The sequence below is a fragment of the Condylura cristata genome, unplaced genomic scaffold (assembly GCF_000260355.1).
Source record: "Condylura cristata isolate star-nosed mole 26May11 unplaced genomic scaffold, ConCri1.0 scaffold00001, whole genome shotgun sequence".
Taxonomy (NCBI): domain Eukaryota; kingdom Metazoa; phylum Chordata; class Mammalia; order Eulipotyphla; family Talpidae; genus Condylura; species Condylura cristata.
In genome coordinates, this window is record NW_004567102.1 from 38,855,192 (window position 1) to 38,881,407 (window position 26,216).

The window sequence follows — 26,216 nt, forward strand, 5'->3', positions numbered from 1 at the left end:
CCCCCCCCCGTTTTTGATCCCATTCCCCACTCCACCCCCACAACATGTCTCTGGTATATGGTTGTTAAATTGTGATTTTGATTTTAAAAAGAACCAGGAACTTCCATCATAAGGCAAAAGACAGACTTCTATCTCTATAAAAATTCTATCTTCTGGGCCCTCCCTGGTGGCGCAGCGGGTTAAAGCACAGCACTGAGAAGCTAAAGCCATTTCAGCATTAGTTCCATCCCTGCCTGCCCCAGAGGTGATCCACATGGCGTGACAGAGGTCTCCTGGCCCGCCCACTGCTCCCCTCAGCAGTGTACTTCGTCAATCTGCCTGTTCTGCTCCCCATTCTGTCTATGGTGAAGCCTCTCGCCGCCCCTGAGCCTCTGGCCTGTTCCCCAGTTCTGTATGCACAAATAAATAATCTTAAAAAAAAAAAACAAAAACCTATCTTCTATAAAGCTCCCAAAACACACTTGCAAAAAGAAAAAAAATCTAAGAATATTAGATTTTATATATTTTAAAGTTTATATGCACTCATCTGATATCTCTTAAAAGTGAAGTGCCTGCAAAGAAGAATCTGCTCTGAGATCAGAAGTAAAACAGAAACAGGAATTGAGCATATGTTTTAAGTTACTAGTACTGGGAATTTTAATTAAGCACTAATAGTCTAGGACTTTTGTTTTAACTGCCTGCTCTACTCAGAGGAACAGGTATATAATATCTTAACCCTTTGTAGGATGTAGAAATCCCTTGCTTAAAGCAAATACTCAAGAAAGGCTTCAACCATAGAGAAAGAGTGAACCAGGAAAAAAATGTCTGTCCTGCAAATGCAGAGAGAGGGCCTCCCTGGCGGCCTGTGGGTTAAGTCTCAGCACTAACACCATTATTGCATGATTTCAATCCCAGGCCAGAGAGCTACCTACATATGGTGTGACAGACCTCTCTTGTCTTGCTCACTGCTTAGCAGTGTATTTTAGTAAACCCACTAGTTCTTCTACGCACTCTGTCTCTGGTGAATCCTCTCAACCCCTGTACCTATGGCTGACACCCCAGTTCTGTGCAAAAATAAATCAATCCAAATAGAATAAAAAATAAACAAAGGTAGTGAAAAAAAAAAAACAACTATCAGCCAACTTAACTTATGAAAAAAGATGCAAGTTAAAGTCCTAAAAAGTGTATTAACAAATAGAATATGGTATTAGAAAATAGTTTAAAAAGTTAAGTCTATCCTACAAATGCAAAGGACACTTACTATTAGAAATTCTAGTAATCCAAATTCATCCCAATAGTTTATAAAAGTAAAATCTTGAAATGCATAAAAAGCATTCAACAAAATCCAATATTTACTTATGAAAATATATTTCTTCAACTTAAATTCTGTTTAAGATTAGAAGAGAATTTCTCAATCAGATAAAAGGTATCTATTTAGTCTAGAAATGGGATGTACACTACAACATGGCATTGTGGGCAGGTAAGAGGGTTAAAGGGAAACCACAGGTAATGAACATAAAAGAAGACTCACAGATATTGATAATGTTCATTTAAGTTTGATGGTGGATTTGTGAATGCTCATCTTAATGTCAGGTTTCATATTTACTAATCTTATTCAGCATTATTACTTCATATATTAAAAACTCTCAAAGGATATATAAGCTAAATGGATTTCTTAAAACATCTTTTTTTCTAAAAGTGTTACAGAATACCCAATAGGAGACAAAAAAAGATAGTTATATAAAGAAAAAATTCTGCTCCTAAAGAATCGTATGTCTAGTTTCAATATGTAAACATAGAAACACTGAAATTCAAAACTACATCAAGTAAAATGAGAGGCTATACAGTGCCAGAAAAGTACTCTTGATTAGAAATTATTAGATGTTGAGTTCTAATTATGATGTTTTTACTGTCTGATTTTATGTACCTTAAGAAGTATTTATTTTCTTTATATGGTGACGATTTGCTTTTAAGACTTGAAAACTAAAAGGACTGAAAATACTAAATATCAATTTCTAAGAGATAAAAATTATAAAACCTTGAAATGAAAATCTGATAGGCTATTCCTTTCACTCTGGGTACTTATTGAAATTGCTTCAGAAATTCCCAAAAGCTTTTCTCTATTATAAGCAATTTCTTCTGTCGTATCAGATTGGTCTTCCGAAACTTCAGTTCATTTATGCCACAATGATATAGGTGTCCCATGTATTTTGATGCTCATCTCACTTTGTTCTCTTCCTTGCTAATTTCTTTCCACCTGTTAGGGACCAGCTCAGGTTCCCTTCAATATCACGTGGTTATTTCCACGACATATTTGGTTCTTTATGCACAAAGCCAGATCCTGTGTTGAGGACAAGAAGGGCCTAGCAGTGTGCAGAACACAAAATGATCACTTGTCAGTTGTTACTGGATCAATTCTGAATTTCTCACCTTGACATTCATGACCCTCCATCATCAGGTTTACCTTACCTATCCAGATGGCCTTTCCTTTGACGATCGTTAATGCTTGTTTCCCTTCCTGCTTTAATCTTTACATCTTAGTCTCTCAAAGATAACATCAGGTTGTACAGAGAGCACGTAGGAAACTGACTATATAAAACTGTCATTTTTGTAGATCAGAAACTGTCAAATAGTAGCAGATTCATATAGTTTAGTTTAATGCTATGGGGACCTAGAGTCACATCTCAGTTCTGCTCTGCTATTTATAGCTATGTGAACTTGAATAAATAAATCGGCCACTCTGAGGCTTATGCCCCTCATTTATCAAGTGTGGATGTAAAGTAGTAGTAGTGAAGAAGTCAGGCTTGGGCACAATACAATGTGGGGTTGAGCCTTTTATTTAGTGCCATTTATTCAGTGAAGTTTTAGGTTTGTATTTAATCACTACATCTGGTAGTAAAATGAGCACAGTATTACCTGCTTCATCAGGTTGTAAAAGTCAAATGAAATAATGTACATGAAGTGGTATGATATACTAAAAATGTTCACTAAATGACAGATAATTATGTTGTTGTAAATATAAGTGGCAAATAGAGTAAACTTGTAGAATCCAAACCCCTGTTGTTAAAAATCATATTTCACTTTAATAAAACATATTCAGTGACTAAATCCTACCATAAAGATTATTTTTTCTCATTTGAATTTCAACTATATTATATTCTGTTTCTACATAAACTTTAAATTGAACCTGAAATGCTTTATATTATTCTCAAATTTTGTGATTCCTCAAAAGCAGTGTATCTCCTCACCCACTTTTATACTATACTCCACAGGACTTAGGAAATTGCTGAATCTACAACAACTACATAATAAATACTTGTTGAATTAAATCACAACACAAGCAGCTGGCACTCAGATAAAAGACTGGTGCCTATGTTACCACTTATATAAAAATATCAAAGAGAGCCAGTAATGAAATATACAACTCTCACCTTTTAGAATGCTGTTAGCATTGATAAAGCAAGTACAGATACTATGACATTATTCCCAAGTCCTTTAACCTTCCTTGATTGAAGTCTTTCTGACTTATGTGTACAATGATTTGACCAAAGCTGTAATTTCTACTGTCAATGAGGAATAATTTTTCTTTAAAGTGTTGATAAAGGAGAGCTTTAGTCAACTTAATTTTAATAATCTGACTTTAACATTTTAAAAGAAGAAAAATAAATGTATGTGATATGTGAATGACTATCAGTCAGAAGAAATTAGAGCACAAGTAAACAACAGCTTTATGGATATGGAACATAAGAAAAGATTTTGGGTATATTTCAAAAATATACCACTGAACATCTCTCATAGTAAAATAAGTTATTTAGACCTAGTAAGTATTATAGTATGGATTAAGTTTATTTTTTTCTAGTAGAATTCTTTCCTACTTATTACTTCTTTTCAGCTTCTACTTTCCAAGAAAATCTTAGAAAGTACCTAATGTCCATACTCACTTGTTCTACTGAAGGTTTTCAATTACTACAAAACCAGGAAATAAGGCTAAACAAAACTAGGTTTCTTTAAAGCTGTAAGAAAGGTTGAGTTACATTCATATCTGTAGGTCTTTATATTTTAAGGAATGGTTATTTCAGTGAATAATATACAAGGTTACATGTTTGTATTAAAAAAAATAAAGAAAAATTAAAAAATAAGTCACAACTGTATTTCTTTGAATACTTAAGACTACAAGGCATAAAGAGCTAGTAATATGTGACAATGAAAAAAATAAGCCAAACTTGTTTGTGGATTAAGTTTACATTGCCATATGCAACCTGCAATGCAAGTTTTATTTTCTAATAGCTATTCAAAAACAAAACAACAACAACAACACTGGTAAATCCCTGATGGTCATTCTAACTTTTAGATACAATTACCTTCCTTTTATTCTCATATACACTGTAATGTTTAAGAGATATAAAGAAACTTGACTTAGCACAAGAATGGATATAAAAGTGGTTACAAGAGCATAGAAATGCCACTTTGTAGTTTTAAGGCAGCAAAAGAACACTAAAGCAAATTTAAACCACACGGGTATAAGCTACCAGCAAGTATGAATCCAAACTGGACTCTGACTAGACCTTTATCTGTATATTTATTTATTTTATAGACCAAAATAAAGCTTTGCTTTATATGCTTCATCTGAAAGATTGGAAAAATATTTTTGTAAGTCAAGAACTTACAGCCAGTGCTGCCATTTAGACTGACATTTAAAAGCTATTTAAAACCTTCAGAAATCTTCTTACTTATACAAGGACAAAACACAGAGATTAAAGATTGACTTATATGATATTCTTGCTGAAATAACATTTGAGTAACAAATTTTAAAAAGAAATAGGTTGCAGTTGACAATTGTGGATTGTCTATATAAGTGTATGACAGATAACTGTCATCTTAATATGACAGTGTGTATTGAAAAACAGTCTTTCTAATTAAAAGGTATAAGTTCAGTCTAAATCTTGGCTTCACTTTAGTTCACTACAAGGAAAGTTTAGAATTTAGTATTCTTATATGGTCTTTTAAGTTCGCCAACAGAAAGGCTATAATGAATGAGGAATAATTTAAAATGGATATAAGCTTCTGACATAACTTTTTTTTAAAGATTTATTTATTTATTCATACAAAACTGGGGTACAGGCCAGAGATGCGGAGGGTGAGAGGACTCACCAGAGACAGAGTGGGGAGCAGAACAGGCAGATCAACAAAGTACACTGCTGAGGGGAGCAGTGGGCGGGTCAGGAGAGGTCTGCCTCGCCATGTGGAGCTCCTCTGGGGCAGGCGGGGATTGAACTCATGCGGCGGAAGCGGCTTAAGCTTCTTAGTGCAGTGCTTTAACCCGCTGCGCCACCAGGGAGGGCCCTGACTTATAACTTTTAAAAATTGTTTACACTAATGGAGATACAGACTGAGAATGGAAAGAAATAGCATAACTGATTATCTCGTAAGTAAATAATAACAATGGATGATATACTACATCTCAGTAACTGATAAATGACCTTTAAAGTCAAATACGTGATCCCTCACAGAAATTTTACTTATGATATACAAAGAATAAAGGATTTTAGTTTTTCCCAAGTGCTATTTTCACTTTATTTGTGGATAGTAATACACTAGTGTTAAAGCAAGGAATGGTAAGAGCTTTGCAAGTCACAATCTGGAGAGGTAGGCGCACAATAAACACGGATCAGCTACTGAGTACCTGGTACTTTTTCACATATTATAAGAACCATTAAGTGGTAAGTTATTGGTTCCCCTTTGCAGAAAAGGTTGCCAAAATACAGGGAAATCAAAGAACTTGTCCAAAATCAAATAAATGACTAATAAAAGATTTTAAAGTTCATATAGAAATATAAAATGTCTAGTTCTTTAAGTAATTGTAATTATATCATTTGTGATTTTCATTGCCTACAGTCTCCTCTGGGAGAAATCTTGAAAACACCTATATCGGATACAATTCAAGAAGGGGTAATGTTGGCATATACGATAATATGTAATTTAGTGAAACATGGAAAGGCTTACCACCTTTGCGAAAAAATAAATTTGTGTAGTCATCAGTAGAAAATTATGAAGATTGGATATTTTACTTAATTATATGACACAGCGATAACTTCACCATTAAAAACTAAAGAATGATGATGATATAAGCTATCAGGAGCCAAAATACTTAAAATTGAATACATTTAGGGTTGCTTTATAAAGCATTACATCCAATATTATATAAGATAGAAATAGTTTGTGCTTTGGAAAGAGATCTGGATGCAAAGTGTGGTTATAATAATTAATGGCAACATGAGGAAAGTAAGAGACTTAGGTGAGTTTCTCAATCCCTCAGTTCACCCAACTGTAAAATGAGAATAAAAAAGTACCTAACTTATAGTGTTATTAAATTATATTAAGTAATAATATTAAAGGCTTGTCTGTCACAATAAAGTAGGTACACAATAAATAAATGGCAACTGTTAGTGCTATGGTTCTCGTTATTGATAGGGACTGAAGTCTGAGCTGCCCAAATAAGTCCCTTGGGAACAACTGGGTCATCCTGGTATTGTCTATACTCCCCCAAGTTAAAGACTACCAGGAACATAGTGATGGTGGAATGAGCTAGATTAATTATTTGTTGTATTGAAGCAGAATGCTCACCCAGGGGGAGTTTAGGGTGTGTCTATAAGAGGGGTTCAGAAAGAGACTAGAATTTTGTTGTCTACTGGCATTCTGAGGAACTGTTATATCTAGTGTCTAACAACATTGTTCAGTGTCAGCAGGAACTGTGATTTTATTTTCAAAATATTTAGTAGGTCAGACCCCTTTTAAGATCCATTAATAAGCTTCTTGAGGCCCTCCCTGGTGGCGCAGCGGGTTAAAGCGCACCACTAAGAAGCTAAAGCCACTTCAGCATGAGTTCCATCCTGCCTGCCCCGGAGGTGACCCACATGGCGCGGCTGACTTCTTCTGACCCGCCCACTGCTCTCCTCAGCAGTGTACTTTGTTGATCTGCCTGATCTGCTCCCCACTCTGCCTCTAATGAATCCTCTCACCACCGCCCCTGCACCTCTGGTTTGTACTCCAGTTCTGTATGCACAAATAAATAAATCTTAAAAAAGCTTCTTTAATGAATTTAAAATCTGAACTTAAAAAGTGTGTTAATGTCATAAAAGTGTGATTTTTTACAAACATACTTACATACACAATTGTTAGCTAAGACACTTTCTGCATTCACTATTCCTCTCAATAGAAATGACAGCACCAAACACCAATCAATCATTTAACTTTAGTTTACTTACAGGAAGTTTAAGTGATTTTATTAAGATCAATGTCAAATCAAAAGCCAAAATGCAACTTCAGGTCAGTTCACTATCCCAATGAAATGTAATGTTAAATCTGATTAGTAAGTTTCTCTCTTCCTCTAATGACTATATTGGGTGAGCAAATTTGTTTCTGATCTTTACCAACTTCTGTGGAGAAACAAAATATTCAAGGGTATCTTTAATGATTGCTTAGTCAGATTTTAAAAAGAAATAGATCCTCAATTTTGAAATTCCATGTTGTGAACATTTTTCTTCTTCAAATAATGAATGCTATTTTCATGAATAACTAGAAATATTTAATAGTATTTCACCATAAAATTTTCAGGGAAGGTATTTTCATAGTACATAAGAATTACAGTTTGCCATTCTCACCCCAAACTATGTTAAGCTTATAACAGTTAAGAAACTGAAAGGTGGCTCAGTATTTAAAAAACTGGCTATTATATGGCTATCCATCACCTTTGTAGAGCAGGTTTTACTGCTATCACAAACACTTCCTTACTCCATTTTTTTTTTTTAGTCCATGAAAATCAATACAAAGGACTTTCCCACAACCATATTAATCCTCAGTTTCAGCATTTTACTATCTGAAGGTACTGTAAACGAAAGGGTAACAACTATACTCTCAAGTGACACAAGAACTTTTGTGAGGAAATAAACAAGGCTTGGTATGGTGAGGTCAGTCCTGAGTTATAACAATGCCTTTATTCTAGAGTACTCTCACTAGCAGATGCTCCTGAACTGTCTTAGAGCAAGCTTCTCATTCCTAGGAAAAGGCAGAACAGTTGGCTAGAATTTCTCATAACTGGAAGGCTAAGCTCATCAAGCCTCTAAGGAATCAAAGCAAATACCAGACATCAAACCATGTTATTAAATGTCCTGATTAAAATTTTAAATATGTGACGGAGAGAAGACAGAAAACATCATTCAAAAGTTCTGGGGTATCACAAAAGTAGAAATATTGAAAAACTGCTATGTAATGAGAGAAAGATTTAGGGTCACTTAAATATAAAATATATGATATTATGTGTACATTTCATGAGTATTTGTGTGTATGAGTGTATCTCAATATATGTATATATATTATAGGAAATAAAAATATTTCAGGATATGCATGAAGATCAAGTGTATTTATTAGTTTTGAAGTGGTTTTTAGGTAAGTTAGTTAAATTGATAGCTTATAAGGGACTTTCAAATTTTATTAGTGACCACAAAGAATCTCCTAAACTTAAAGCATGTTATAAAAATGAAATAATAAAATATTTCATAAAATACAAATAGATTTCACCTAAATTAAATCACATTTTTATAAAATGTATTCCTTTAGTTTTATATGAATATGGACCATGATAGGGATTTTTATTTTAGATGCATGCTGTTCATGTAAATTCAGGACACTGAAAACAAATCAACAGAACACCTCATAATTAGCTCTCATTCATTTTAAGAAATGATACCAATCATACGTGTTGTTTATTAAACTGAGTAATAGAAAAAAAATAATGACTAGAGTACCTTTATATACTTGATTGGTTAAAACTCTGTTCTTATAAGTAAAACTTATAGGTATTTGGATTAACTACAAAGAAGCAGTGATAAAGAGAGATATGGGAGTTATCAAGAATATCCAGAAATATAAAGATGAAGAATGAAAGCCTTAACAAACTGGGATAGAAGACTTTCTAGAGCTTATGCAACTGCATAGTAAACATTACCTTAAGGCTATTTTTCAAAAGTGTAACTCCAGTGGATATGACAAATTAAAAAGATGGTAAGACTCCTTTAGATATACCACTGCCTTATGTGATCTCAGTAGTAACATCTTAGTGGGGAAATACTTATTCCCCTCACTAGTAAAATGGAAACAATACTAATGAGCCACTTTAGAGAATAATGGTAATGCTAAATTGTTAAGTCACAAAATTGAATTCTTCCTGTAATAAAAATCATATAACATGTATGGAAAACTTAAATTAAGAAAGCTACTTTCATAAATAATTCTTTAAGCTAATAATGACATCTATGCTTTTTTGAAGTATTTAACTTCACATATCAATAAGCTTTGCCATCACAATTTTAGATCAATTTATAATTTGCAGAGTATATATATTATAGTTAATTCCTGACCTCTGCTCATTAATATTCTTCACAGACAGAGAACTCAAATGTTAAGTCTTACCTGGCCAGGTTCTGTTCCAGTAACAGTCAAGTCTTGGATGGATCTACGTCTTGGCTGTCCGTTGCCTTTAAAAAAATAAAAAAGTAAAATACTGAAATCTATTCAAATAGATAATAAAGATGTAACTGCTACAGTAGGAAGTTGGGATTTGTTGCTCCTTGGATCTACACAAAATAATAATAAGTGAGTTATTACTTAGAGAGAGAGAGAAAGAGAGACAGACAGAGATAAGGAAAGGAAGAGAAATAGCTGTAGTGTTTTAACTCCAAAGTTGCTGGCCTACAACAAAATATGTACTAATACAATAACCACTCCTACCACACAAATAGCTGCTGTACTCTCTTCCACCATCTTCTGTCATGTATTTAAATAGATGAATGCTTGGGGGCTGGGGCTGATGACGGCATCTATTTCAAGGGCCTTACGTTACAGTTTCTACAGCAAGATAGCTAGCAGGTTATGAGACATGACTGGCTTTTACCAACAGCAGTACCTTGCTCTTTTTAGTGTCTAAAAGGATGCTTAAGCTCAAAATTTAATAAACGAAGTCACATTATTTTAGTCTCAGTCTATTAATTTATTATTTGTGAACTCCTTAATTTCCTATCAGACATGAATGTTTCTCATTCTGGTACCAAGTCCATATAAGCTTTCTGAAATGGACTATAAAGTTAACACTGCTTTAGAAATTTCTGTTAATAATAATTTAATTAAAAACATTTATGAAAGAATTCTATAAATGTAAGTTCAGCAAAAGATAATGAATTAAGCAATAGTGTCACTCAGCACCTTTATTTGGGAATAAGGCTATTCATACACTATCTTCTAAGACAAGAGATCAGCTGTCTAAAAGGAAACACCAAAATACTATGAGCAACAGCTGACACAATACTCAAAATTCTTTTGACTTTGAAAGCTGTATTATGTAATTTCTCAATTAGTGGGCAGCACTCAGAAAATGCTCTCTTAATAACTATCAACCAATCAACAGACAAAATTCATTCTTAAAATTTTGTATTCCCATAATCCTGAGTACCTTATTTCAACCAATCAGCAATTTCAATTAGCATTTTAATCCTTAGAAGCCCATTATTTCTGAACATAAGCTACAAATATTAATGTTTAATGTAACACATGTAGTGTATATAAAAACTCAAATTTATAACTACCTTTGAGAGTGTAGGACATTATTCTTTTCCTGTTAAAACTATGTTTTAGATCAAATTCCTCACATAATTTTAATTGAAATTTAAGTTTATTTCAAGTTTCAACTTCCCATTTCAAGTTAACACAGCCTAAATTCCACATTTACCGAGTCAGTCACACAAAGGTGCTTTTGTGACTACTTTTATCTGTTTCCTGAGGACCAAAAGGATCCCTGCCACCATTACTAACAAGCAACTTGAGGCACATTTCATTCAACACAATCATTCTAAAATTAGCTTAGATGAGACAAGGTTGTAAAAGTGTTTGGAATTCTCTTTTCAGATTAGCAACATTTGTGAAATCTGGGGAACCACCCAGCACATGTGTCTTAAAGTCATTACATCACCATTGCAGTAAAAACAAAAACAAACTTAAATCTAGGTGGGGGGAAAGATGAGAGGAGTAAAACTTTTTAGGAAGAAGAGTGAACAGTTAACAAATGCCATAAATGAGGAGAAATCTTTAAGCTACAGCATGAGTTAAGTCAAGCAATATTAAGCAATGCATTTTAATTAGCACAACCATGGCAGAAACCATCTGGCAAATAGTTCAGACAAAGCAAAAGAGGATTGCAATCAACAAATACTTGTTGCTCCAATATTAGGATTTAAATCATAATCTAGAAATATGAATGTAAAAAAATTAAACTTCTATTATTGCAAATGAAAATTACTAGCATGTTCTTATAAATTTAGATTGATTCTGACTTTTTTGCAATTAAATACTAATTTAGCAACTCACTTAATTTACATTTTTTCCATGCTTGTTTGATATGTACATACCTATATTATACATGGTAGCATAAATGAAAAATGCAGACACAAGGAGGAATATGATGTCAACAGATGCCTGATCAAGGAATCTAAAACCTGCACATAAAGTCCTGAGTATTTCATTCTGTAATTAAAAAAAATCTGGAACTTTCAAGACTTATGAAGAGAACTGAATTTTTTTTCGGACAACTTCTCTAAGCAACAAAAGGAATATACCACATCCCCAGTTAATTCTACTCCCTCACCACAAAAAAAGAATGTCTGAAAACAGTAGCTCAGAGGAGAATTCAGTTGTTTTTACAACAATGTCACAGACAGAATCTAACTTCCTAAAGAATAATTGTTCTTTCATGTACAATTGATTTCCTGAGCTGATATTTGAATATCATCACACTTCAGGGACTGGTGGCTTAGGTCCCAGACAGGGTTTTTCTATTTTTCCAAACACCCTGAAAACTCTCTTTTCATGTAAAAATCATACTGCATTTTCCTAGAGACATCTCTTAATCAAAATGTTGGAAATTTTGAGATTCCTAAGTTTTGAATACTAAATTGTGGGATATGATTTTCTTCAAGTATAAACCACATGAATTAAAAACCTGTGTAACATTATACACTGAAATATTTTACTGCTACTTCATAGTAATATGAACATGTTACTTTTTTTTTTAAAGATTTATTTGTGCATACAGAGCTGGGGTACAGGCCAGAGGTGCAAGGGTGGCGAGAGGATTCACCAGAGACAGAGTGGGGAGAAGAACAGGCAGATCGCTGAAGTAAACTGCTGAGGGGAACAGTGGGCGGGTGAGGAGAGGTCTGCCGCACTACGTCGATCACCTCCAGGGCAGGTGGGGATAGAACCCATGAGGAAGTGGTTTTAGCTTCTTAGTGCTGTGCTTTAACCTGCTGCACCACCAGGGAGGGCCTGAACATGTATCTTTTAAGTATTTATTTTCATTTAGGCTGCCGCAAATTTCATCAAATTGGCTCATTCCTTAGTCAGGTACTTCAAGGTGGGTTCGCCACCCCACACCAAAGGAAAGCAATTATTGAATTTTGCTTTTTAATAAACCAGTTTTAATAAATTAGAGTTCATCTGTTTAGATTAAAAAAGTGATCTTGGGAGACTGTAAGATAGTGGGAAGTAAATCACAAAATATTCACTATGAGGCAATATGAACTTCTCTGTTTTAGTGAAAGTGCGGTGAGTATGTGACAGAAGCAGGTACAGGGCTAGGAATTTGGCCTTAATTAAAGGTTTAGAGGTGCTAAAAATTACATTATTTGTGTAAGGTAGGAACTCGTCAGATCTAGAATGGTTCAATTCTCTTTGTATTGGTACCACACTTTTTGGGGGGGAGGAGAGGGAAGGTAGGTTGTGTTATATTCATAATTTGTGTAATTAAAGGAATGTTTATAAACACAGGTCTCTACTGGTTCACAGCTTTAGAAAAGTTACATTCTCACCCTGATGGAAAAAGTAAAATAGTACACATGTGTACCCACCATGTGTCACTGAAGCATCTCAGTCTCCAGCTGTCCAACATTCTAATTAACACTCATCACCTCCCTAACCCCATCTGTTTGCCAATTACATCTGAAACTTCTGAAGGTGGACGTCAGATTGCTTTTTGTTAAATATATTTTGTCTTTCTGTAGTCTAATTATTCTACTTATTTACTTACCTGTCAATATACAATAAAGCTAAAAGTCCCTGATTGAAATTAAAAGTGAAATTTCATTAAATTTTTCTCAGTTAAAAGATATAAATCTTTCAGTTGAGTCATGCTGAAATACCACTTATATAATTCTTAAATAGCAGCACACTAAGGTAATACTTATCTATAGAACAGATGACAGAATTTTCAAGTGTTTAAAGTAAACTTAAGCAGTATGATTTGGTTGAAATTTAGAAGTACTGATTATAATGGTATGAATAAAGCTAAATATATTCTATAAAACGTTATACTATTTAGCCTATTTTTAAAAAGTCATGTCTTATTTGAAAAAGTTTACTTTTGCAAATCACATTTGGAAATTTATTTTATTTTACAGTAACAGTCAATACGGCATGTATTACGTACAAGGAGTCCTAGAAAAGGAGAAATTCAGAACACTAATGTTTCAATTAAATCTCCCAGAGGTGCTATGTAACTTTTCCCAGTGGATTTCAAAATGGATTATAAGCATAGTTGATTTCCTTAAATACTGTAACTACTAATTCAAGGATTCCCAAGTAAAACCGCTTATCCTCCTTGATAACTTATGCTACAATGCTGAAAATTTGCTATCTTACACACTCAATACCTTACTCTGTATTTTATGGTTATTGTTCCTGTTTTGTAACTTTTAATTTCTTACCTGCTCATCTTTGACATTTAAATTTTTAAAGAAAAAGCAAAATTTAGGTATTCTTCTAATAACATTAAAGTAGAATGCATTGTGTAGTTTCACAATCCATAATCACTATTTCATTTGAGTGTCAGAGATAAAGATCGGGGATAAACAGACCAATGAAAGCTTGGATAATTAAAAACCCATAATAAAAGAATCAAATAAAGATCTATGCTCATACTAAAGAACTGAAGGGGAATAAAAAAGGAAAATTTAAAAGCAATCCAATAATCTGCCACCAACTCTTCTTAAGCACTACAAACTAAAATGACTAGGAAGGAGCTAAGACTGCACTTAAAACTTCAATTTTTATAAAAAACATTTAAAAAAAGCCTACTTTCTTTCCTCAAAGTTCATTTATTACCTTATGATGTTCAATTTAAAAATGATTAGTAGAATCTTGGCTCAAACTGCCTAAATCATGGGCAAGAAACTAACACACATGTTTTACCTGGTAATAAGGAGCCAGACTGTTCTATATCACACAATCTTTGAGGCAAGAGACCAGGGAGAGCAGACAAGAGGGTGGCCCACACGAAATTCTGCCGAAAGTTTCCTAATGTCGCCAGGGGCACAAACTGACCCTGATTCAGAACTATCAAGGCTCTTCTAACAGAACCGGCTATATACCCACTATGTGTATGGGGTTGCTGTGTGTATATATACATGTGTGCATGTTTGTTCGCAATGCTTACCTATTAGATCACTAATAGGTTCACTGGGTAAACTGGGACAAAAGGGACAATGATATGGTAAAGACACGGTTAAGATAAAACCGGATTTTAGTAGAATTTAATATCACATATGTTGACTCTCATTGTTGCATACTTGAAACTTATATGTTACTGAAACTAAAAACAGAAAAGATTATACTATCATTTGCCTAAATTTTCTTGATTCCCTCATATATTTACGATAATCACACTTAGCAGTATATACATATAATGTTGCCTTTTCTCTGATGGGAGTATTATTCCCTTGAACATAATATCTTTTAGCATGGAAGTAAAGTAATACTAAATTCTTTATTAACTTTAAAAGCAGCCCACAACTCAGTAAATGAAACTGCTATGAGGAAAATAGGCTAATTCTATTCTCTGAACAGCCATGGTAACAATGTTATATATTACTTTGCTAATCATAATAAAAATTACTTAAATACATTGGGTTTGTAAGCTAAAGTGGCCCCTAAGAATTGTGTAATTTATATATATGTGTCCCAGTTCCAAACTACTGGAGTTGAATAATGGTTTGCTCATTGATTTAAAAAGCATTTGTTAAACACTAATATGTGAAACATTTAGTCAGATAATGCTGATAAAAACTGATAATAAATAAGCAATCTATGGTAACCACCTTCAGAATTTGCAGTTTATTAGAGGAAAAAAGAACACAAGTAGATAGATATTCCACAATAACAGAGTACTATGCTAACCTCACAGACACTGGCAGAGTACAGAGTGCTAAAGAATTCAGTCAAATCACACCGAAGAATGTGTATAGAAAAAAAACAGTGTACTCCCAAGGGACTATGGTGATAGGTCATGAGTGCTATTGTGGTGGGAGAACTATGGGGATTATACCTGAGAGGAGAAGTCAAATACTGTCCAAAAATTAGTAATAATAAAAGAAAAAAAGTACTTCACCTAAGAACAAACAAAAACTTAAAAAATGTATGTCAAATTTTTTAGTGAAAAGATAGGGGAAAATCTAAAGTAGAGGGGTAAATATAAGATCATTTTGCTATGTATCTCCAACACCAGATGTCATATACACTATCTGTTTTAATAAAAAACAGTGATTTACAATTTATCTGTGAAATGATCACCATATGAAATAAAAACAATTTACCAAGTTCAGACAATTAAGTACCATGTGTGAGTTAGGTATAAAAATTGCAATTTGCAAAAAATTTTTTTGCTGATATGACGTAAGAATCAGAATTGACCATGATTCTTTGGAAAGATACCCTGTAAAACAGCAAATCTCACTTAGTTTGACTTTGCGTCTATGTTTGAAGTTAATACAAAATGCAATTTAGCAACTGTTTTCACAACTTCCTATTTCACTTGCTACCAACAGAAAGAGGTTGGGATAGAAAGCCTAGAAGTCATCCAAAAAAAGTAGTAACAAAGGAAGTAAAGGAGCCACAGATAATAAATATTTTTAAATTCCTCTTTCTGCTGGCTGGATAAAAAGTCTGCATTCAATTCATCTACTCACTTAAAAGATGAGAGGAGTTGGTAGAATTCTGGGCTGCTATTCTTTCTGTGAAAAGGTTTCACACTGCCTTCTATTTACTCTCACCATTGGAGATGTGGGTAACATATCAAACCTGCTTCAGGGTAGACAAATGTATATAGTTTTCAATCTGTCTTCCTAAGGTATCTATTGTCATGTCCTACACAAATTGCACTTGATCTTAGCCAAAAGGCCGAGAAGCGATGTCCTACACAAATTGGAGCAAGAAGCATTTTATAAGTACCAGGGATCATTACTCCGGTTCCACAGCTATTCGACCAACTCAGGTGGTCTATGATACCTGATATGACGATCTCAGGGACATCCAGAATGTTGCCAAATGAAGCGGTTTTACGGTGACCCCGTTTAGGCTTGGAATAGGCTGCAAAAACACATATATACAGTATACATGCAAACAACCACAAATAGGAACACAGAAAACGATTAACTACAAAAACAGAATAATACTCAAATAGTTATGTTAATAACACTTCATGCAGGATAACATGCAGAACTATCACTAACTTTTCATCCATGCTTAGAAGAGGTATGATTAAGGAGCAAACAGCTACTAATATAGATGTTTCACATACTGGCTTCAATTAGCAGGAAAAAAAAAATCAGACAAAGACATACAAAGCTGCAAGGGTAACAAAGAAGCTAAATTTCAAACATGTTTACAGAAAATCTACCTAAGTGAAACCACTGATAGGCGATGAGGATGGTTTGGATGAAAGTGCGAAGGAAGAAAGGAGTTAACAAGAAATAAGTTGCCATATTTTGTTTAATTACACAAACATAGGAATATATACGTTCAAGTTAGTTGTTTCCTGAAGTGTGCTATAAATTAAAGTTCAGTGATTAAGTAATTATTGAGTCAAAGTATAAAATGTCTATGTTTTTATTATTATAAATATTTATACATACGTCTAAGAGGCAATTTACTGTAGTTTCCAAAGTTCAGGGTATAGTCCCATTCAACAGAAATAGCAATGAACAGAGAACAAGGACCTTTTAACATAAACTAAAAATCTGAGTTCACTAAGTGTGCTAAAAATCCGAATCACTTAAAAATTCAATGGATGTTCAACAGGACCTGTCACACATGTATGCAAAAGAGGAAAGAGGAATTGAAATGTATGTGGTTATCTTTAATTTAGGAAAATAACCACTTTCATGAAGAACTATTCAATCTTTTACTAGAAAACTGTATTAGTAAAGATGAAAAATTATACTACTACTTTCTGTTTCAGGGAAACAGTCAGTATTTGGGAGAAATATTTTGAATATAGTCCTGAAGTGGAAAAGGTTCCCAAAGTGTGAGGGTCTGCTCCTGTATACAAAGTTCATCTGACAGATGAGCCCTCACTCAACAGAAATACTGAGACTCACAGAGACCAGGAGAATTTGTCAGTGGCTGGTGACCTTCACTCAACTTGATATTTTTCCAAAGATCCATCTCTGTGACAGAGACTGCTAGTCTCCAGTTAATCTGTCTTCTTTCTTATCAATAGAGTTTTGACTTTACTCATGACAGTAAGGTTCACAGATTAAAGACTACAGGATTTTTCCTTCCCAGAATCACATATAGCCCTGTCTGACCATTTTACTATGGCCAATGTTCTTGGGAGGGAATTCTGGGAAAGAGTCTTGAAAAAATTTGGACATATACCTTTTTGTGCTTCCTCTAATTTTTTATTCTGGCTGCCTAGACTGTGGATATGACGACTAGAAGAACTATAACAGTCATTTTGGAGCAGAAGTAATCTGGAGGATGAAAGCTATACAATAGGGATTGTGGAACCAAGTGACAGAAGGGGTTCAACTGCTTAATCATCATAGAGAGTACCTCTAGATTTGTTTATATGTGAAAAAATAAAGTTTATGTGTTATGTACATGGCTATTTTGATCTTCTGTCATATCTAACTGGTTGTAATGGTAACTGAAAATAATCAGTGACCATGATTAATTGCAGACAAGTATACTATAAAATCCTCTAGATAGTTCCCTCTGAAAAAAGCTCTACCAAAAATGAAAATATTCTACTTAAGGAAAATAATGACAAAAAAAACCCACAACAAATCCTAAGGAAAAAAGGGATTAGCTAAGTTAAAAAATACATATGCAAATACACATGTATACACATATGTAATTAAAGACTAAAGGTAAATACATAAAAGTGTTAAGGGTTTATCTCTGAGTTGGACAAGTAAATGGAAGATTTTTTTTTTTTTTTGGTTGTTTACATTCCCACTTTTATCTCATAGAAATATACTTAGTTTTATAATCAGCTCCCCTCCACCTCTGGGGCAGTCAGAAAGAAAACAAACCAGAATTACTAAAATAATCTAAGTCAGGAAATGAAATTGTCTTTTTTTTTCATGTAGTAAACATGTAATGGCTTTTGAACTGATGAGTTCTTCCATAATTAGTCATTCAAGAACTGATAAATGGAATTTAAATGCCAGCTTTTTCAAGATTGAATAAAATGACCATGATCTTTTATTTTACAATTAAATAAATTACCCACAACAAGTTTAGCTACTTTTGCAACTGGAAGGAGTAATAGTTTGACAAAAGCCAACTCATATTTTGATCTGCAGTCTATTTGTGTTAACCTCAAAACAAAATAAAATATTTGCTGTTATTTGAGTTCAGCACAGGTTCAAAACCCTCCAAAACATTCTGATTTTGCCAAATTTCAATTTCTGAATTAGATTTTCAGCTCAAGCTTGAGCTGAAAGAATTATATTTGATAACATCTGTAACTAGGGAAAGCGTATTTTCTGAACCAATAATTTTGTACCTCATACCTCCCTTGGAATTTGAGATAAAATACTGCTAAATGCTTAAAAAGTATGTCTACTACCTCCTTTTAAAAAACTGAGAAACCAACCCATGACATTCCCACTCCTGAAAAACTGTCACTACCATTTTCACTCCTTCTCACCCTCTTTAGTTCCTTTTTACCTGTGGTTGCAGCAATCCTGGCTTCTATTTCAGACATGTCAGCACTCATCCTCTTGCCCTCAGAAGTTGGGGGCAAGCTCTCTATGCTGCTCCCACGGGAAGCTCCCAAGCTTAAACGTCCAGATTCACTCTGTTAAAATTACAAGTTCATGTGAATTACTGAAGCGCTTTAGATTAAAAATCCTAAGCAGCCTAGAAGGAGAAAAATACCAAATGGGATTCTTATGGATTCTGTTCTGCTCTAAAGAAGAGGGAATTTCAGGCAAAGGGAGGTACAAGAGTAAAAGAAAGTAAGTTGCAGATACTGGCCTTTAGGAAAGGGCAGTCACTGGAACTAGGAGCTAAATGCCCTAGTTACTAGTTAATTTAACTGCCTTTAAATACTTTAAATGAATAATGATAAAAATATAAGAAATTAAACAAAATGAAATGACCAATTTAGGACAAGTCCTTTAAGTAAAAATACTCATTTTACATTTTAATTATCAACCACTGAAGTTAGGGTTCATCATAAGGAGGGAATCAGGAGTTGGCAAAGGGAAAATAGAAAATCATTAGAAGGGAAAATAACTCTGGTAAGAAATGGTAAGATAATCTCAATCTGTGACTCTACTTTTTATTTTAATCTGTGTGCTTCGGGAATAAGATACAAGATTTATATCATGCAAGATGGCAAGTAATCAATTTCAGTTAGTATGTTAAAACTACAGATAAGGGCCCTCCCTGGTGGCGCAGCGGGTTAAAGCACTGCACTGAGAAGCTAAAGCCACTTCCGCATGAGTTCAAATCCCGCCTGCCCCGGAGGAGACCACATGGCGTGGCAGACCTCTCCTGACCCGCCCGCTGCTCCCCTCAGCAGTGTACTTCGTCGATCTGCCTGTTCTGCTCCCCACTCTGTCTCTGGTGAAGCCTCTCACCGCCCCTGAGCCTCTGGCCTGTACCCCAGTTCTGTATGTACAAATAAATAAATCTTAAAAAAAAAAAAAAAAACTACAGATAAGGTACCAGATGATTCTATTTTTTTAATAACAAAACAAACCTGCTGTTTTGCCTGATTTTTCAACAATTTTGATTCTAAGCGCTTGATAGTATCATTTGTAGCAGGAACCTGCTCCATATTAGTGTCGCTTTTGTTACTGGTATTTGTAGAAGCGATGTCCATGAATGAGCCTAGGAAAGCAGAAATATTTGACTATAGGCTAGAAACAGCACAAATGCTTTATTTAGTAATATGTAACTTAAATTCTTTCCTAAAGTAGAAAAAGGTTTTTAGAAATAAAATTCTTCTAGTTAACAAGAACACCCAAGTTAACCCATTTTAAATGAAATTTAAGAATAAAAAAAAAGGACTAAAATGCCTAAATGATTTCCTAATAGTTAAAGATGACTTTAAGGCTCTTTGAGTAAGAGGAATGGAGTGGCTATTAAACTATGTAGGAAAGACCACACAACGAGTGAGCTTGAAGGGTATATCAGGAAATCAGCTTGGAAAACAGACTGAGTTCCTCCTCGCTATCAAGCAAGTTTAATAATCTTCCCCTACCTGCAGTATCAGTTCTCATAATAAGCTACAGTTGAAAGCATAATGCACAATAAGTTTTAAAAGCCCACATTCATTTAACTTTGACATACTGCAGTATGTTGTTGTAATTGCTCTTTTTTACTAATTAATGTTACTACTATCTTACTGTGACTTACGAATATTTAATTTGTGACTGTTATGATTGGCATGAATATAATAAAAACATACTTAAATATGGTTTGGTACTATTTGTGGTTTCAGACACTTATTGGGGAGTGCTGGAATATATCCTCTAGATATTGGACACTGCCGTAGTTGGATATGTGAGAATGAAGCTCTGGAATAGAGCATAACCTCTGCAAACTGATGGTATAAAAACGCCACTATGCTGGGTGAGGTTACCAAGGCACTGAGTGTAGAAGAGTGAAGAAATAATTTTGAGTCCCAAGCACTCTTACATGTAACCACTGGGTGAGGAGGACTAACCAGTAAAGAAACCATTGGAACAGTTTCCAGAGATGTGAGATGAAACTCAGGCTAGTATGGTATCCTGGAGATCAACTCAAGAAAGTGTTGTCAGAAGAGAGTAATGAATTGTGTCAAATGCTGAGAGTCAAAAAAGATAAGAATGGAATACCATTCAGATTCAGTAATATGGAGATAACTGGTGATCTTGACAAGAGCAATTCTGGAGTTGTGGTATAATGCAAGTGAATGGAATGGAAACTGGAAGCTACAGAACACAAATGCAGTTTATATATACTCTGAGAAAGATTCCCAGTAGAAATGCTGAAACACTTCAGATTCCCAGTAGAAATACAAGAAACAAAAGGAAAAAAATGATGGCAACGTGGAAGAATGAAGGAGGACCTAAAAGAACTTAGGGTCAGTGAGAAAGTGGAAGGATCTAAAGGTCTGAGAGAAACAGGGAGAACTTTTAGTAGTTGAAGTAAATAATGGAATATTAGAGAGGCTCACTTTAGAATTCAAAGCAATCAATTTTCAGTGAAATTGGAAATATCTTGCTAAGTGGTAAATCAGCTTAAAATAAATTATTTTTAATGTTGAAAAATAAAATTTTAAATATGGGATAAATATATGTGTAGGTCTACCTTTTACTTTTTAATGAACGCTTAAAATACCATATATTTTGAAAGGTACACTTTTTCTGAATTAGGGAGTTATTTTTGCTTTCCTTTTTGAGGACCACAACTACAGATGCTATTCCTACTTTATATTTAAGAAATTGAGGAAGTTTAAATTAACACACTTTTTAAAATAGGATTCCTAGAAAACTAAAATGCACGATATTCATGAGAATTACGTGGTTACAATTACAATTTCTTGTGCTTTTTCAGCAGTAGCTACATAAAAACTATTTTTTACATAAAGAATGACATTCAATCTTAAAATATCCAATGTTAAAATCTGTAACTATGCAAGAATTCCAAGAGTTGGAAATCTGTCCTCAGTAACTCTTTAATCTGGGTACCTTCATGCCGAATGATGCACCTGGAAACTCAAATTGCAGTCAATCAATAAGAAATGCAGAAATTAAAATGTAAATGAGGACATCATTCATTGCTTCTTGATTATAATTTCATGGGAATAGAAACAAAAAAACTGAGGCTATTAGTCTTCCAAGCTCTCCTCTTACCTGTACTGGTGGCAGAGTTGCTCTGTCCTTCATCTGAAAACTGACAAGGGTACTGTAATGGCTCATCTGCTCCTGGGAAGTACTATATATAAAAAAGTAAACCACAATTTAAAATTTCTTTAATACAAATGAAATCCTCCTAAAATGTATTTAGAAAGTGTATATGAACTATTCTCTTGTTGCAGAATTTAAATGTAGCGAAGAGGCTGCACTGTTTTCCTTAAGGTATACTGAATTTGTAAGTACCTATTTTTATTATGAAGATGACAATAATGCACTCTTCTGAATTTCAATTGTGATCAGTGCCATGTATCTATGTGAGTGTCTATTTTATATAGAACCTAGTCATGAAAAAAACAGCAAATATTTCCCTAGAGGAACATAGGAAATAAAATAGTATCACTCCTCATAATTATAAGAAAAATGTTTACGTTCTCACAGCAGTGATATCAACTTTGTGGGAATGACTCAGTCTCTGACTCAGTACAGCTGAGACAGGTATACTATAAAATTGTTAGAACTAATAACATCTATACACACAGTTACAGTTTTAACAATTTACCCATCCCAATGTGTAACAAACTACCAATATTATGTTTCTTATTAACATAGTTATGCTCTAAGATTCTTTATGTAACTGGTTTCCAAATACGATGGTAAACTTTAATCAGATTACTTCAAGCTGGCTTCCTAACTTGTCAGAATGAGCAACCTAAATCTTCGACCATTTAAGAAGGGTTTTATTCTCTATGTAAGGAGACTAAACAACTTTTCTAAAATTCAGGAAATTTCATAAGTGTGTGAACTTTTTAAAGTCAAAGTACTACTCGGAACATTTTGTAAGTATAATAGAAAAACCAGAGTCCTAAAATTTATCAAATCATTCTAAAAGTGACTTATAGACTATGAAATTTTGATAGTCATTAAAAAAGGGTCTTCTATAAATCCTAGAAGCTTTAACTTTTAAATGGCAAATAAAAAGCTGAAAATATGCAAGAGAAATGAAAAAGGTAAGAATCACTTAAGTAAAGGTATCTGAGAATACAACTTCTCTGTACCCCCGCTTATATAAATGATTGCTTGATGAAAATTCGTACTAAAGAAAATTAAAATTGAGTTTAGTAGGTTTTAGAGTCATAAAATGCCTCTAAGTTCTGAAAAACAGAGTTCCTCTAATAAACCTGTTGTTGAGTCAACAAGCCCAGAAAGAAACACAACTGTCCACTAAGCTAAACAGAAGAAAAAAAAGCAGCTCCCAAAACCTCAACTGGCTATGTTTTCTATAATAAAGACTAGACTTTTCAAAATCTAGTTTCCGCCTCTAATTAATTATATGAGTAATGAATACCCATCCTAACTTAGAAAATACAAAAAAAAAAAAAAAAGCAAAATAGCACAGCAATAATGTATCCTTTAATGAAAACCCAGTAAAATGCAATAGATACCAAATTCCTATAAACCCAAAACCCCTCAAAAGAAGGATTATACCCGCATCAAGTGAGTCATTATTTTCACAATTTCCTCCATTGAAGGGCGCTGAGAAGGATCTTTAGACCAGCAACGAGTCATAAGACTTTCAATGGGCTTAGGTAAATTTTTGATGAGTGGTGGTCGAGTACCTATAAATGAAAATTAGAGGGGGAAAAAGAATGATGCAAAGTTTTTATATGTATCTCCAAAGTAGTAATTATTTTATAGATCGTGTAATTTTAAGGTCTTTATTTTGGGAATAATGATAGCAGTACTATTTCTGTCTTTTAGGTTAGTATCTATTCTATGTATCTTCATAAAGGGGAAGCTATGCTTTTTAAAAAGCTAAATTTCAATTTTATATACATTATGGGTAACAAGACAATGAATTAATGACATTTCATTTCCTCTAAGCATTCTTTTTTAACAAATAATAATGGCTCAATGTGGTTTTTAATTAAGAAAAATAAAATGGTAATTTAAGGAAATCTTACTTGAACTTTATACTTTGAAATTCTTTGAAAAAATTTCAAGTAAGTTTGAAACATCATTTTCCATATCTGAGCACTTATGTATAATTACTGAAATTTTAATATTATAAGGAAGGTCCCTAACTTAAAAAAGCCCTCAATGAGATCTTTGTAAGTTAGTTCTTTTATTCCTCACTTCAGGGATATTCAATTATTCACTGACAATTGTCAAATACAGAACAACTGTCTTGGTCAATGCTCTAGCATTCTATCCAGTGACATTAAAGAAAATAATATATAGGTAGTATAGGAAATTGGTAAAGCTAGTTAAGAATGCTCAGAAGATAGTGCTGTTTAAGAAGCTGATGAATGACTTAGTCAGGCAGATACTTTTTATATTACTTGTGTAATAGTGCAGAAAAATGCCATTGATTAGAATGATTATAATCAACTGAAAGTAAATATGATATCTCCTAATACCATGTGTGGGTAGAAACATAACCAGAGATATAAAGGCACAGGAGAGATGCAAGGACACTGAAGATGTAAATTAATATTTACATTTCTTAAAAATGTAGTTATTTAAGAAAAAAGATCTGAATCTCTGCTTGACCACTTACAAACACTAAAACCTTGGGCAACCTCTCCAGGTAAAATCTGTAAAACTCTAAGGTGAGGCAGTAATAGTTCTCACTTCTTAAGGAAGAGTGAGAAGATAAAAAGAATGCATGTCGGAAGTACTTTAGCTTTTTGTAAAGCTTAAGTAACAACTCTTATTATTATTTGTTTTATCTCCTTGGTGAGAACCTTGTTTCCTCAGGAGAAAAAGGCTATATAGTTCTCTAATTGTCTTAACATTATGAAAGAATCTATTTAAATTGTTTATTTTCTTCAGAGTCCAGTCTGATGCTTCTTTAGTTCCTGGAAAGAGCCCAACTAGGTAGCTGGCAATGGCTGTCTAGTAATCAACATGGCTGCAAATCTTCCCAGTGTCATGGGAAGATAGGAAGGATCATAATAAGCCCTGACTTCCTGATTTTGGGGGTGGAGTGCAAGCTGATAGGAAGTAAGTATTCTTATAACAGAGAAGTGTACATTTTAATATTAAGGAGTAAATGGGCTTCTTGGTGTGTGTGTGTTGGGGGTGGTTAGGGAACAATCATCTTAATAAATTAAAGAAACCATTTTCACGAACCATTATGAACAGCCCACATGATACGGAAGGCTGGGCCACCAATCTCATCAAATGGTTTCCGACGTGTTATTACCTCCCAAAGAATGATACCCCAGCTGAAGACATCACATTTCTCACTGTAATTGCTACCTAGAAAAAAGATAGTAAAATTTCAAGACTTTATTTTTATATGACTTATAGAAAAACTACTTTCCTTAAGAATGACTATAGTACAAAAGAAGAGGCTATTACATGTAGAGTTGAGAAATTATTGTTAAAGTAACTTAAGTCTTTGCAACAAATATAATTTTATGTGGTTTAAGTTTTAATGCACTAAACAATTCTAGAAAGTAGACTTTTTAAAATTTTTCAACAAGAGACAAAGGTTTTGCCTTAGACTTACTTTCCTAGGGATAGAATACAAAAATATTTGTACATTTTTTTTCTTTAAGTCAGAAATTAACTTTATTGTTAAAAAAAAAGGGCAGGAAAAACAAAAGTGAAAACGGAATCATGCATAGGCACAAATGGGCAGCTCTTAATGGGCAATAAGTTGCCTTTTGATAAGGGCAGAATTAAAAAGAGAGACCTGCCTTTAGGGGTATCTAGACATAGGCAAACAGTCTTAGGATAAGATCAGCCCATTTACACTCCTTTTATGTAATTTTCTAATGTCAATTTATCTCTTCCACTCTCTTGATAATACTACTCTACTGGAAAAAAAAACAAAAAATAAAAAATAACTCTTTAACTTGTGTTAAGATTTTTTTCCAATAACTGGCAAGAAAATTCTTAATTTACAAGGTTACTTGTACTTAGAATGTATACCAAATATACACTCTGCAGTGCTCTGATGTAGCTTTAAAACCTAATTAGGGTTACAGGAAATGA

General features: G+C 33.7%; 1 protein-coding gene across 2 annotated transcripts in view; it reads right to left on the reverse strand.

Annotated features, from left to right (window-relative positions):
* Positions 1 to 26,216, reverse strand: part of MAP3K7 (mitogen-activated protein kinase kinase kinase 7) — a 56,159-nt gene that overhangs the window by 10,272 nt on the left and 19,671 nt on the right. The window contains exons 8-14 of one of the 2 annotated variants that reach the window (XM_004673700.2): positions 25,347 to 25,475; positions 23,700 to 23,830; positions 22,212 to 22,293; positions 20,072 to 20,202; positions 19,033 to 19,162; positions 16,363 to 16,443; positions 9,448 to 9,512 (exon numbers count right to left, since the gene is read on the reverse strand). In XM_004673700.2, the coding sequence (XP_004673757.1) occupies positions 9,448 to 9,512; positions 16,363 to 16,443; positions 19,033 to 19,162; positions 20,072 to 20,202; positions 22,212 to 22,293; positions 23,700 to 23,830; positions 25,347 to 25,475 (749 nt within the window). The remainder of the gene's footprint in view (positions 1 to 9,447; positions 9,513 to 16,362; positions 16,444 to 19,032; positions 19,163 to 20,071; positions 20,203 to 22,211; positions 22,294 to 23,699; positions 23,831 to 25,346; positions 25,476 to 26,216) is intronic. The other variant, XM_004673701.2, reaches the window with a different exon arrangement.